This window comes from Leguminivora glycinivorella, chromosome 4 (assembly GCF_023078275.1).
Source record: "Leguminivora glycinivorella isolate SPB_JAAS2020 chromosome 4, LegGlyc_1.1, whole genome shotgun sequence".
NCBI lineage: Eukaryota > Metazoa > Arthropoda > Insecta > Lepidoptera > Tortricidae > Leguminivora > Leguminivora glycinivorella.
Window position 1 is genome coordinate 20,160,305 of NC_062974.1, and position 15,796 is coordinate 20,176,100.

The window sequence follows — 15,796 nt, forward strand, 5'->3', positions numbered from 1 at the left end:
TCATCTGCAAAAAGTGTACATTGGTGAGTGGTGATATCTGGTAGATCATTGATATATAATAAGAAAAGTAGTGGTCCCAGAACACTACCCTGTGGGACTCCTAGACGATTTTCCATGAATGAAGATCTATGGCGGGTTATTGTGGCATCTTTGGAGCTTCCTATTTCAACACATTGCCGTCTGTTTGCTAAGTATGACTTAAGCCATTGCAAAGTTGGTCCTCGTATGCCAATATTATAAAGTTTTTGAATTAGTAGCTCATGTGACACAAAATCGAACGCCATTGACATGTCAAAGAAAACTACTACTGTTGGCTTTTTTTTATCGACACTTCGGACGATCTGATCTATTAGTTTGAAAGTGGCAAGTGTGGTGCTTTTATTTTTTTGGAAACCGTTCTGCTCTTTTTTAAGTATCTGATATTTTTCTAAAAATGACATGATTCGTGTATGAATAGCTCTTTCAAATATTTTGGAAATTACTGGAATTAGTGTTATTGGTCGATAGTTGCACATTATGGACTTGTCTCCTTTTTTGAACACTGGTGTGACAACGGATAACTTTAAAGTGTCTGGGAAGCAGCCCACCTCAAATGATAAATTGACTAGATAGGTAATAACTGGCACCAGTTCGTCAACACATGATTTTAATATTTTTGTTGATATTCCGTCATAGCCTGTAGAATTTGTATTTTTAAGTGACTTTATTATGTGTTTTATTTCATTATGACTGACAGGAGTTAGAAAAATGGTATTATTTATGTATTTTGAATTAGTGTTCATTAAGGTAGAGCTCACATTATTGTCTGGACGTTGAATAAAGTAATTATTAAATTCATTTGCTATTTGAGTAGGGTTTTCGATAGTATGACCGTCTTTATTTATTGCAGTTATATGTTTCTTTGTAAGGTGTTGATTTGGATCATCATTAATAATCTTCCAACATGCTTTGCTTTTACTTGCAGATCTCTGAATGAAATTATGATTTTGTAACTTTTGGGAGGTATTTATACAGTTAGCTAGTAATTTAGAGTATGATTTGTATTTGTGTCTACTTTCTGGAGTCTTGTCTTTATAATATTGAAACCGTAGGGTGCGTTTGTATTTACAACTGCATGAGTTTAAGACTTTTTGTTATCCATTTTGGTGTTTTATGATTAGTTGAGACTTTACATCGAACAAATGGAAAACAAAGGTCGTAAAACAAACGCGTTAAGTCGTAAAATGAATTAAAAGCTTCGTTTATATCTGTTGAGCTGAATGTTTCAGAGAAACTTAAAGATTTTAAACATTCGCGGTATTTACTTACATTATAGGCGCTGTAGTCTCTTTTAATTATATATTTTACAATCGGCTGTAAACATTTTTTTTCTATTGGAATATTTAAGGTTTGCGCTGTCTCGTGATCCGACAGACCTTGTTCAATCTATCAAGTTAATATAATTTTCCTAGAAAGTCTTTTTTAAACTTATGGTTCTAAAGTTAGAGGGGGGGGCAATTTTTTAAACTTTTGGAGAGATTTTTTCTGAAAATATTAACAATATCAAAAAATTATTTTAGTAAACCCCTATTCATTTTTTAATGCCTATCCAACAATATATCACACGTTAGGGTTGAAATGAAAAAAAAATCACTCCCCACTTTACCCTAATAAAACATTTTTTCCACTTTTAATTTTTGCACTTTGTCGGCGTGATTGATACCTATACATATTGGCACTAAATCTCAGCTTTCTACTTAGTGCTAACGGTCACTGAAATTATCCGCGGACGGACGGACAGACGGACAGACAGACATGGCGAATCTGGGTTCCTAGTTGACTACGGAACCCTAAAAATGATACAATTTTACACAGAATTAATTCTATGCAATGAATTCTAAATCTATTCAATTTTATTATCCCATAGACAATTTGAATATCGCTCCTTCTTCTGGTTTTGTTGTTGACAATAATAGTTTCTCAGGCTATTATGACCTATAGAATGAATTGCCACTATAAATCATATAGCCAACATAACGAGCCTAAATAGTTTATTTATACGAATGTTAGAAATGTTTGATACATCATTCCCCCTTTTCAATGATTTATTTTGCTTATCTGTGGCTGGTTCTGTCAAAAAAGTTGTAACTTCTGTGATTGTGTGGAATTTATTTTTTAAACACGATTGTTAAATTGTACAATGATTCACACGCTTTCGCAAAATTGAACATAGCAGTTTCCTAATAATGTATTGAATTTAAATTGTTATATGTGAGCTGTTTCGCGGGCGACAAGTGCAGCGCCGTTTGTGAATTAATGATTTGAATCATAATGAAAGCGTATTTAAAATAACTTAGAGGAGGCGAAGTGTGAAGAGAGTTTGTTGTGGCCAGTGTTAGTGTTGAAATTGTGTTGGAGATGGCAGAAAACGGGGCGTTTGTGGCCAAGCCGGTCCGTGGTTGGATCCACCCGGACTCCGTTCTAGCGAGCGACGGCATAACATATGCGGTCCGGGTAAGAAACTGCGACATTCCTAGCGCACCTCGATCATTGCGATCATAACAGGAAGTCCCCTGTGACGTAAATATGCCTTAAGTTATGCACATTCTGAATTTATAGGCTTGTGTATATTTACAGTACATTGGCTGCATGGAGGTGCTGACTTCTATGAAAAAGCTGGATTTTGAGACCAGATCTCAAGTAGCAAAGTAAGTAAATCAAGTTAGGGTTAATTAAAGTTTCATATTATAAATAAGTAGTTTTTTGAATATGGCTTATAAAATCAGTAACAGGAAAATTGTTTTTCATCATAATAAAAATAAAAACAATAGGCATTGTGTGCTGTTCTTCATAAGATAAAATAAATTTAAATTACAAACTCAATCATTACATTCACAGAGAATGCATAGCCCGGGTTTGTGCAGCAGCAGGCTTAAGGTCTGCAGATAAAAAGCGCAGAGTCGGCCAAGCTGCAGCTCGAGCTTTAGCGGCAAAGCCCCGCATGGCACATTCTGGAGCCAATGTGGCCCTGACCATCTCATCCAAAGCCATAACTTTAGCGGCACTTGAGGGACACGAGACAGTTGCCCGACATGACATGCCAAGAGTGTCATTTGCGTCTGGCGGTGATGCGGACTCTCTAGACTTTGTAGCATATGTAGCCAAATCAGCACCACCTTCAGAATGGAGGGCATGCTATGTATTAGAGTGTGGAGGGAGACTAGCCCAGGATGTCATTGCGACCATTGGACAAGCTTTTGAACTCCGCTTCAAGGAATTCTTGACAAAACCTTCCTCGTAAGTAAAACCTTTGTCTATTCTTAAGTAAACTATGTCTAAATCTTGTAGATACATTTTCCGTCTGTTGTTATTGGTTCTAGTTCATAATTAAAGTTGAGCTCATTTATGTGAGACGAGTTTTTGACATTTTAATTCATAACAATCAAATGGAACCCTTTCTGTCAAATATTTTTTTTTCCTCAAATGAGATCACCACGAAATTCCACAAATTTGATGAAGGTACCTGTATCCTAAAATTGTTGCCAAATCAATACATCAAACATACAATGTTTGCTAAGCTGATTCACCACAGATAAAGCTATCAATTAACTGCTCTGCTGTACTGCTAATAAATTAGGTTGACTCATACCTTGTTGCTTTTATACTGAATTCAATGGCTCTTGCATTTTGCATATTTTTATTGCATTCATGGAGAACACTATCAATGGAAATCATACTTTATTGATACTGAACAAGTTCCACTATTCAATAATACATTCTAAAACCTTGCATTGCACTGACTTGAGTTGAGAAAGCTGATTTGGTAATATATGTAGTAGCAATATGTTTCATGAGTTTTAATAACATATATGGGCAGGACAACTTAATGAACATACATTATTAAGGCTTATTAAGTATCATTATTGTTGAGGTTAACAAGTTTCTAACTTTATTGCAGTTGCACCTTATTAACTAGCAACAGTAATATTTGACTTAAAACGGCATAAATGATGTCATTGAACTCATTGAGTCACGTTTTTGGATCATATAGAAAGTTACGGCCAGAAGTGAAACCAGGCGGCGGCAAGCATGGTTGTGCGATAAATGATAAAACACAACTGTTACAATAAGGATGCCCTGATGTTTATCATTTATCGCGCGACCATGCTTGCCTGCCAGGCATCTGAAGTTGGAGAACATGAACACAAAATCAATGAAAAATAATATGTGTCATGCAGTCCAGCAGCAGTAGAATCACAATGTGTAAATTATTTAATTGTCTAGATATTGAAGCTATTACTATTTGGTCTGTTAACAATGGATATATGACAACATAATGGTGAATGGATGAATTGTCGCAATGAAATGATGTCATCTAATAACTTTTCCTAGAACTATGTAGACATCATAGTTATATAAATCCAAAGAGGATTTCCTTGCTTGTTGAGGAAATTTAATGGCCGCTGTACACATATGGCCAACGGTTCCACCAGCCCTTTGTGAAATCCCTTGGCCAAGATAAGAGCCGCTGTTTACACATTGGCGAACCAATCACTTGGCATTGGCTCTTCATGAAAGATGGACGTGGAATGGAAAAGTCTAGGAAATACTAGGTCATAGACGTCTGAAAAATTTGATTAAAAAAGAATAACCCCGTAGTAAAATTAAATTATTTGAAATATTAACAATTTTTTGAATATTCTGATAAGAACATTTATCTTTTTTAGGAAATACATTAAACATTTGCAAGGTTATTTTATTTCCTAAAATCTACACTATTATTGGCATAGATAAAATTATTATTTTCGTAAATATTTCACTACTGTCCTCTCTGACGGCTGACGACCAACTGAATGAAGCGCCAACGTGTAAACGCAGTTGGCCATTGGCGCCAAGATCCTTTGATGTGTGGACAAAAAACCGACACCAATCGGTTGGCCGGCAAGCGCAAGCGCCAACTGCCAACTTACGGCCAAGTAGCCCTCTACACGCTTGGCCAAGGGGGTTGGTGGAACCCGTGGAACCGTTGGCCATATGTGTACAGCGGCCATAAGTATAATAGTCATACAATCATCATCATCCTCCTAGCGTTATCCCGGCATTCGCCTCACGGCTCAGGGGCCATGGGACAGCTAAAGCCCAAGATTTGGCGTGGGCACTAGTTTTTACCAAACCAACTGCTATCTGGCCTCCCAACCCGAAGGGTAACCTTGGGCCTTATTGGGATTCTACACATAGTCATTCATATATGATTTTATCAAAGACGCTTTCTCGACCCGGATAGAACAGACTCCCAAAAGATAGCAACTTATGTATTTCCAAGTAATGTCTTTATTCTGCTACTTGTTATTAACTGTGATCGTACTGCTGTTCACAGACTTAACCTAAATGGCTCCCGACCACTAGAAGATCGTGAGTACTACAACGACATGCCAGACAAGATGCCGCCAGAGCCGCCGTCGCATCGCCACCCGCCGCCGCCGCCTCTGCAGCCGATCCAGCCTATGTCCTCGTGAGTACTATATGTCATTGACTGTGCCCTTACTCGGCATAGAGTATATTGAAATGGATTCCACAGCTAGAGTATTGTGAGTACTACAACGACATGCCAGACAGATGCCGCCGGAACCGCCGTCGCATCGTCACCCGCCGCCGCCGCCTCTGCAGCCGATCCAGCCTATGTCCTCGTGAGTACTATGCTCTTACTCGTGACAGACTTAGAGCCAGTTGCATCAACCACATTTGACAGACATCATCCTCACGCAGCAGACGTCTATGGAACTTCCCATACAATAAAATTTAATGAACGCTTTAACGGTGACTGACGCTTTGATGCAACCGGCCCTTAACCTAATTGGCTCGGGACCGCTGACAGACCGCGAGTACTATATCATGCCAGACAAGATGCCGTAAGATACCACCTAGTTATAATACAATATTATAAACCCAGTACACATTTGGCGTCGTTTCGTCTGCGAACTACGCTAACCTGGAACGAGGCCAAAGGGGTCGCTGAGGATAGGAAAGCGCAGCCTGAGCTTGTGAAGGCCCTCTGCCCTTTAGGACAACAACTATCCTACAGTTAATTCTTTTGGCAGAAAAATATTGTAGGTGTATATTTTCGACGAGCCACGATTGTAAGTCGCAAAGAAGATTGATCTCGCAACCTTGCGTGTTTTCTGTCAAATTAAGGATTTAAAGTTGCCTTGATATAATTTATTAACTTGAGTACACCCGTTTATTAAATATTTGATGTTATATGTTTTTGCAGATGTGAGGAGAGTGTCCGGCACTACGTGAACCAGACGCCGCCGCCGCGCACGCCTCCGACCGCATTGCTCCCCAACCATCACACTGACATTTTCGACATGCGTGAGTACTGCCATACACATCATAATATATGATCTTGCAATCAGCAAAATTGAGACGGTATTGAGTGAGTAAATGGTCGCGCACCGTGTGGTTTCAGAGGAATTTTCTTCCGCGGACGCTCCGGCTGTGGAATGAGCTCTGTGCCGAGGTATTCCCGAAGAACTACAGTATGGGGTTCTTCAAAAAAGAGTGTAGAAGTTTGTAATAGGTCGGCAACGCGCATGTGACACCCCCTAAGTTGCAAGCGTCCATAGGTTACGGTGACCGCTTTCCATCAGACGGACCGTGTACATGTTTGCCACCGACGTGTTATATGTATAAACAAAATATATTTTGGTTTAAGTATAGTTTGGTATCGCCGCGAGATAGACCACCTGTCCTTATGTCATTAATACAATTACAAAGACGTGTCATCTATCTCGCGGCGCAGCAACATAAATAAACAATTTTGGCAATAAATTTAAAAATAACATTTTAAAAAACGTGTTTTATGGCTCAGCCACGACATTGGTCTAAGCGCGACAGCGGTGAGCGGCGGCCATACATTGGAGTGAGACACAGCGATGGGACTTTTCATTCGCACGTATGGCTGCCGCTCGCCGCTGCCGCGCTTAGACCAATGTCGTGGCTGGGCCGTTAGGAGGTTAGCTGAGTTAGCTTTTATCGTGAGATAAAAACTCTACAAAAAGAAATTATCTATTGTTGAATTGCAATTTCCCACAAAATATAATGAAATTGACGACATTCTACAGATTTAAAAGTTATACATTCATACAACTAAAAAATACTCTTAAACTATTCCAGAACCATTCACAGCCGCGCCAGTAACATCGCCTGCGACGACTTCGGCAACCTCCAGCTCGTCAGCGGAGCCGAGCCTCTGTCAGCGGCTGAACAAGCCGCGTTGTTAGCCAGGGAGCCATGGTTCCACGGGCCCATAGCTCGGAGCACTGCTGAAAAGGTACCTGAGTTACAAGTTTTACAAGTTTACAACTTAATATTTGAAAAGAAAGTCTTGTGTTATTTACACGTCGTAATAAAAATAAAGTATTGAGATATAATATTGTCTAGGAAGAGTTGTAACTCCATACATCAGTAAATGCGAGTTATTTGTATAAGCATAGTTATAGTGAGATCTAGCGACAATCACGCGTAAAATAGCGTGAATTATCAGTACCACTGCTCGATACTAGGTGTCAACAGTGTCTCGTCTGTCAATAAAATAATATTAGAACAGTTTACAACTTATATTACAAGCAGAAGGAATTGAAAACAAAATACTGATTAATACTATTGTAATATTTAGCTAAAAATTGGTGAGCATTAGACTTCGTTCGTCGCGACATCTATTGACAAGTAGCAGTACTGATAATTTACGCTAGTTGACGCATGATTGTCGCTAGATGTCACTATAACTATGTCTATACAAAAAACTTGCATTTACTGATGGTCTAAAGCCTGACTAAAGTACTGTCAGCCTAGTGGTGAGAGCGTGCGACTTTTAATCTGGGTTCGAACCCGGCTCGTACGAGTTCAGAAACATCTTTAGAGGCCAACGTGCCAAAAATTTACAATATTTACACGTCTTTATCGCAAATGACAATAAAGTCGTGTATACGTGTATATTTGGAATGTTGGTTTGTAAAGGTGTTTGTAAACTTGACTGAATGAGTTTTCGGAACTCGGGCCGATTTAGACAACTTGCGAACTCGCATGCGATTTTAGTTACATTGCGGGTCGTCGAGGTCACATACAATTCAGCACAGCACCTTCATATCGCAACGGAATGAGGTACCTTCCGAGGTGTTTTCCTTGCGCTGTGACATGGGGTTCTTAAGAAGCAGGTATTTAAGGTTCTCAAAGGTGGGCAACACATAAAGTGACTCTGATGTCGCTGATGTCATGGGCTCGTCTGCTCGTTTGCTGTCTATTTCATAAAAAAGTAATAAAACTCGTATGCGAGTTCTCGTGGCGTGTAATATGCTGCGTGTGATTGCAGCTGGTGTGTGCGGACGGCGAGTTCCTGGTGCGCGAGTCGGCGGGCAGCGCGGGGCAGTTCGTGCTGACGGGCGCGCGGCGCGGCGCGCACAAGCACCTGCTGCTCGTCGACCCCAACGGCGTGGTCAGTACCACGCTCATTCTCACTTCACCGCTGTCGTACTTTCTCTCTCTTGGATACGCTTAGCTTTTCTATGTCTTTGCCGTCACGGAACAATAGACTACTAGACTCATATCTAATTTGGCACAAGAAATGATTGTCTTCTGTAATATTTGACATAAGAAACCACGATTTTTAGGGGTGTTATAAGTTTGACGTGTCTGTCTGTCCGTCTGTCTGTCTGTCTGTCTGTTTGTCTGTCTGTGTGTGTGTTTTGTGGCATCGGTATTAAAGGTTTAGTTTTTTTGTGAAACGATGACTACGTGAAAATCTGTTACTATTAGTCGGGGGTTTTTTCAAAAAATGTGAGTATGGGTATTTTGTACGATAACTACGTATTTATAATTCAAAAATGTAAGTAATTTTTTTTTAATTTTGGCCACCGAAAACGCTATCGGCATTTGTCCCGGCCTCTGTAGTAATGTACTATTATGCCTCGTACTTGTGTGTCAGAAAGTGTTGTTATTGCACTGAATGACTTCATTCACAGAAAGTCTAGATGACATGGCATTTACAATGTTTGGTTGTCTGGGTAAGTCAACAGTATCGTACCGTTTTAAAAGGCCGGACACCGCTTGGCCGTGCGTTAAGCTTGCCAGCCAGCGCCATATTGCGGTCTTTCACGGCAAAACGGAGCGACGGATTGACTTGATTTTTTAAGTAGAGATGAAGGGAGTGATTTAGGCTACTTTTTGTCTCTTTCTAAGTCCCCACTTCCCTAAAATGGGGGTGGAAGTTTGTATGGAGCTTTCCGCAATTTTCGAATTTAGCGCCAGCGAAGCCGCGGGCAAGATAGCTAGTATACTCTGTCAAACAAGTCTGTCAGTAAATAAAAACAAAGAAAACTATAGGTATCCTTTTCTCTAGCACCCTAAAGAAAAGGATGCATATAGTTTTCTTTGTTCTTATTTACTGACAGACTTGTTTGACAGAGTATAATTCATAATTTAAATACCATTGCAGGTACGAACAAAAGACCGCGTGTTCGAGAGCGTTCCGCATCTCATCAAGTACCACTGCGCCAACGAGCTGCCCATCGTGTCGGCCGACTCCGCGCTGCTGCTGCGCAAGCCCGTGCCGCGCGCGCACGCGCGAGACTCCTGAGACACGCGCCGCGACAAGCACAAGCACAAACCGCCCGACCACCAGGTTAACGTGTGAATTTCTCAGCAACCTAGTCAGCATCAAAAAGTAGCGGGTGAAACAACTCATCAAATAGTATCTAACTTCCTGAATAACTTTTCTAAATATACATGGTGCTCGTGAGCATTGAGAGATTTTAACAGCATATTCCTAATCCCGTTTTAAGACTAAAATGTCATATATACTTTTCTGGATTTCGCCTATTTTCAGAGTTTATACCAATAGAAAAAAAAATCTTATTTTTACTCAATACAAGTCTTTTTTAACGGCGTTGATGTCATTATGGAGAATAGTCTCACTATCCTCATTGATAGATGTCAAAAAAGGAGAAGTAAAACCTTTAAAAATTAGGTATTTAGAAAAAGAAAAACTAAAAACTCATTTTAAATGCCAATTTAAGAATAACATTTACTTTCTATGTGAAAATACATTCATAAATATTAAAAAAAACATTAGAATTTTTTTTTAGCAAATCCTCGTCTGTATTTAAATTTTTTTTCTTCCTTTGACCTCAGAAATACGTGGTTAAAATCTCGCAATGCTCATCACCAGCACCGTGTATGTAGATAAATTCGTACAATATGCGTTCAAAAATATCGTTTTTTAATTTGTTTCGCAGTTATGAATAGAATTTAGATCATTTTGAAACGTAATTTGATCCGCTACCTTTGATGCTGTACGTAACGACTCGTAAACTGAACAGATGTAATGCAAAATGATTTTTTTTATCGTTTTATTACAGTTCCGTTTTCTTTCAACCCCTTATTTGCCAAGAGTGGCACTGAAGCTTTAGTAGTTTCATGTGCTCTGCCTACCCCTTTATGGGATACAGGCGTGATTGTATGTACATATGTATGTATGTTATTACGGAAAGGCACGAACTCATCATGCTATTTCAGCCAATCTCAGCACATTGACTGAAGTAGCATGACATAAACGAACATTTCAGAGAATAAAATTACGTTTTCTGAAACACGCACACACCCTGATTCAACGTGAGTCAGTGATACAACTACTCTTGGACATCAATAAAACACTACGACACACATTTCTTCTTACAAGCGTATAATTCTACAGTTAGCTGCTGACGTGGTGTATACAGTTTCGTGTCGTCCTAACCTAAATATGGCGTATATTTTATGAGTAAATTTAATTGACCTAATACTAATAATGAGGTTGATGTTGAAATAAAATCGTGCGTAGTCATAACTTTTACACAAAAAATATTAGACTGAGATGAAAAGTTTCTAAAATGATCTGCAAATATATGATATGAATTTTGACGTTAATTTAATACGTCTTTTAATTTAGGTACTAATTTAGTAATACCAGTGCGTGAAATTTGCGCTCTTCTTATTCCAAATAAATATTTAAACCGAAAATTATACTAGTTAGGCAACATGAAACTAAAATTCTTATATGTCATTAGTTATAGAATTTATATTTTTTAGTTAAACTGTCATTTTCAAAGTGTGATTATTGATTCTCGTTTAATTCCTATCGAACGACATAATGTTATCAACGACTTGTGTGTTGTACGTAAAAGCTGTAGATTATATTCTTATAATTAAATGTTTCACTTCCTTGCTTCTTTCATGACTTTGTTTTTAATAGTTGCACAAAAATAAAGATAATGTTAAAGTTGTTCAATCAAACATACTAGATGTCGCTAGTGACACCTAATGTCGAAGGTTTCCAAGATGAATTATTTTACCTATCCATCCATTTAATACATTGTGATTGATAAGCACAGTAAAATCTTGGAATGTTTTTTTTAACACGTATGCAACTTTTGAGAGAGAGAGAGAGAATAATAACTCAGGACTGTAAACGAAATTGTGTTTACAGTCCTGAGTTATTCTTTTGTAAAATAACTTCATATATTAAGTGCACTGTATGTGTGAATGGACTGTATTAAAATCTAATTAAATATTGCACCTACTTTATAATATAAAGTACAGCATTAACTCACTGTTCTGAAAACAGCACAAGCATGATTATATATCACGACGCGTCACTAGGTGGCGCTGTACTACACAATATTGTACGTCTATAGCTAGATGTTGTGAAATATATAACATAATCGACACTGGAAATATCATAAGTACAATAAATAATTTGTCCTAGAAATTATTTTATGATTTAGGCTTTTGAAAGCCATGAACTTCTTGTTGAATACGTAAACACTAGACAGTATTAGGAAATCAAATTCTCTGCAATTCTTTATTACGTTTTATATATTAAATTAAATATCATATTTTAGTCGATGAATTTTCCTTGTAATCGTCATTCGCTCTCTCGTTTTATTATTACTAATTGTAACTATTTTTGTATGTTATTTTCAATGTTAGTATTTTAAGCGTCTTACCAAACATACGCAGCAATAAGTTAAATCGATGTTTTACGATTAAGTAATACATATTTTAACGAAAATGTATAACATAGGTGCTATGAAGGCTTACTTAATTGAATGTGAAAGTAGTTTTAAACTTTATACTGGAGACAAGACGATAGAAAAATATTGTTAATCTCTATATAAGCATTCCTTAGGGCATCTGCTACGCTACGGCACGCGACCGAGTGCCTTTATATGCAAACGATTGCTAGCTACAGTGTACGAAAAATATCTATAATATAATCTTATTTATCTTGAATTTTACTCTGCAAACTCTCTAAGTGATGCCAACGCCATCTATAACTATTCATCAACATTACTTTTTATGGAGATTAACAATTTTTATTGATTACTTGTCTGTTTATACGTATAGTATAGCTTGTACATAAACCATCACACTACTATTGTATTAAGTAGTTAATTATTTAAGACTAATGTATTGCAAACCTTTCCCATATATGAAGTGATAAAATGTGTCATTCGCAATGCTTTAAACGAAATCATACTTTAAAATTAATTTGTCTTATAATCCTTTATTTCTTTAAAATATTTAGTATATGAAATAGATTAAATATTATATTATCAGCGCACAAATATTAGCACTGAGAAATATGGCTTCATATTATTTATGTCTATGAAGATATATAAATGTGATAATAAATAATTCGTTAAACCAACGTATTTGTTTTTCTTTTCTGAATACGATTGGGTCAGTTGCACCAAACCGTCTGTCACCGTTAAAGCATTCGTTAATTTTATTGAACGTTAAATCATTCGTTAAATTTTATTGAATGGAAAGTTCCATAGACGTCTGCTGCGTGACGATGATGTGTCTGTCAAATGCCTAAGTGTACATGTATTAGTTACTTTGAAATAGGAGTTTCAGAGTAACTCGTATGCTCAGACACGGATCCATGCGTGGTAATTTGAACTTATGGCTTGGCTTAACACAGCAAAAGGGAATGTACACGTTTCTAATGGGGTGGCAACGCGCATGTGACACTGTTTGAGTTGCAGGCCTCCATAGGTTACGGTGACCGCTTTACATCAGGCGGGCCGTATACTTGTTTGCCACCGACGTAGTATAAAAAAAAAAATTTGAAAGAGTGTTTTCAATGATAATAATAAAAAGGGCCTGGCCGGACTGCCATGGTAAAATTGCCCCTGGCTAAATATGAAATATTGATATGCAGGATTATTCGTATTGTTACTACATGTACTACTACTGGATATTATGCCTCAAACTTTATCCGTTTACGAAAAAAATAAAAAATAAAAAATTTTGTTTTTTATTTTTTCTTTAAAACCGCGTATCCGATTGTTTAATTTATGTCTTAAATAATTTTTTTTTACCACATACGAGTTAGCGACACCTACCATATTTTCATATAATAATCACCATTTTATACTCTATTACATATATTTTTATCAAAAATATTAGTTTGGATCAACAATGTTAAAATAAGTTATTTATATATTACTAGTATTACCCTTTAGTACGTTACCCCTGGAAAGTGATGTATGAAAATTTTGGCATAATTAATGGAAGATTTTTTTAAATTGGGATATGTAGATTATAGGCCGAAGTTATTTTTCATCAACCCTCCCCACCCCTCCCCCCTCTGCGTCACCCCTCTACCCCCCCTTAAAGAGTCGAAAATGTGATTTTTCTCGATTTCTGACAAAACCGATGAAGATACAGAAAAAGCGTGTAGGAACGAAGTAATCCTTAATGAATTTACTACAAATCTCTCATAAACACTTTAGTGCTAGCACTTATAGTTTTCGCGCAATCCGTCACGAAAGTTTTTCCTTTCTGCAATTTTCTTTAATGAATGATAAGTTTTCTCCTTAAATGCTTACGAAATCGTCGGTTTGATAGTACTAAAATATTATAAACTCAGAATGAATTTCAGGGGAAAAAAATCACTACCATGGGCGGGACTTGAACTCACGGCCTCTAGATTGATAGATATGACCAAGATTCAGTACAAAAAGCGAATCCTTCAAATAATCCCAGAGGAATGATAAGGATGATCAGACTACTTTTGTTAGTTTTTTGTTTGTTCTCATTTACTTAAAATTACCTGAAATAACTATAGTTAGATAAGTTTTTACTTAAGTCATTAATGTTATTCCCTAAGCCCTAGCTTTTTCCTTTTCTTTATGTGTATAGTTATATACCTATATTATGCTGTATGTCACATAATGTTTACTATTTTGTTACTTGCCACAATGTATGTCTCGGTGAGAACTGATGTGGAAGTAAATGCATGTTTACCATATAATTTAGTTTTTATACAAAAGTATGTACATTTAACTCTGTTTGTTCTCCTAATAAATAAAATAAATAAAAATAAATAAACTGATAGATAAATGACGCTAGGGGTACCATTGATTCATATAGTAGAAAGCTGAAAGATTCGCTAGAAACTGGGGATGAGCTTGTAGTGGCTCAGTTGGTAGAGCCCTCGAGTTTCTATCCGGAAGCCGTGAGTTCAAGTCCCATCCATGGTAGTGATTTATCCCCTTAATTTTATTATAGTCATGAGTTTACAATATTTTAGTCGTATCAAACAAATTTCGTAAGCACTTTGGGAGAACACTTTAATATTCTTTAAAGAAAATTGCAGAAAGGAGCAACTTTCGTGACGGATTGCGCGAAAACTATAAGTGTTAGCACTAAAGTGTTTATGAGAGATTTGTAGTAAATTCATTAATAATTACTTCATTCCTACACGCTTTTTCTGTATCTTCATCGGTTTTGTCAGAAATCGAGAAAAATCTCATTTTCGGCTCTTTAAGGGAGGGTAGAGGGGTGACGCAGAGGGGGAGGGGTGGGGAGGGTTGATGAAAAATAACTTCGGCCTATAATCTACATATCCCAATTAAAAAAAAAACTTCCATTAATTATGCCTAAATTTTCATACATCACTTTCCAGGAGCAACGTACTAAAGGGTAATACTAGTAATATATAAATAACTTATTTTGACATTGTTGATCCAAACTAATATTTTTGATAAAAATATATGTAATAGAGTATAAAATGGCGATTATTATATGAAAATATAGTAGGTGTCGCTAACTCGTATGTGGTAAAAAAAAAATATTTAAAACATAAATTTAAAAAAAAATGTACTTATCAAAAAGTCAGGAAGTTAATTTTTTTTAATTGATGTATCCCTAATACATCTATAAAATATCCAAATAACAAGTCAATCGGATACGCGGTTTTAAAGAAAAAAATAAAAAACAAAATTTCTTTTTTTTAATTTTTTTCGTAAACGGAAACAGTTTGAGGTATAATATCCAGTAGTAGTACATGTCTTTAGATGCCGCATAAGATGGGTCGATCGATACACTTGAAATTATGTATGGAAGGTATTACTATGCTTGGAAGATGTCCTGGGATTGGATCCAGATTTCATTTTTGGGATTTTGGGTGCAAGAATATTTTTCGTGTATTTATGTAATAAGTATTGAGTTTACTGATGTGCAAGTTGCGGAAACTTTTATTATTTAATTAAACGGAGAAATAATAGGTAGTTTAAATTTATGAAATGGAGTTTCAATCTTCACAAAAGTTTTTTGGAAAGTTTCTTTCGACCTCAGGAATTGAGCTACGAATGTGCTTAGTTTCCATAATACGTCTTCTTACAGGTTATACTCATTTCTTGGCTTGTGTAAAAATTCTCGCATCCAAAATCCTGGTGCTTATTTCTAAAAAAGGAAAGAAAAACGAAAGAAA

General features: G+C 36.9%; 1 protein-coding gene across 1 annotated transcript; it reads left to right on the forward strand.

Annotated features, from left to right (window-relative positions):
* The first annotated feature begins 2,110 nt into the window (after nucleotides 1-2,110).
* LOC125225633 (SHC-transforming protein 1) lies at nucleotides 2,111-9,902 on the forward strand. Its single transcript, XM_048129440.1, is given in 9 exon segments — nucleotides 2,111-2,493; nucleotides 2,617-2,687; nucleotides 2,878-3,276; nucleotides 5,357-5,491; nucleotides 6,251-6,351; nucleotides 7,156-7,224; nucleotides 7,227-7,312; nucleotides 8,351-8,473; nucleotides 9,473-9,902. Coding segments are annotated over 9 exon segments (1,221 nt in total). The 5' UTR covers nucleotides 2,111-2,397; the 3' UTR covers nucleotides 9,614-9,902.
* The last annotated feature ends 5,894 nt before the right edge of the window (nucleotides 9,903-15,796 follow it).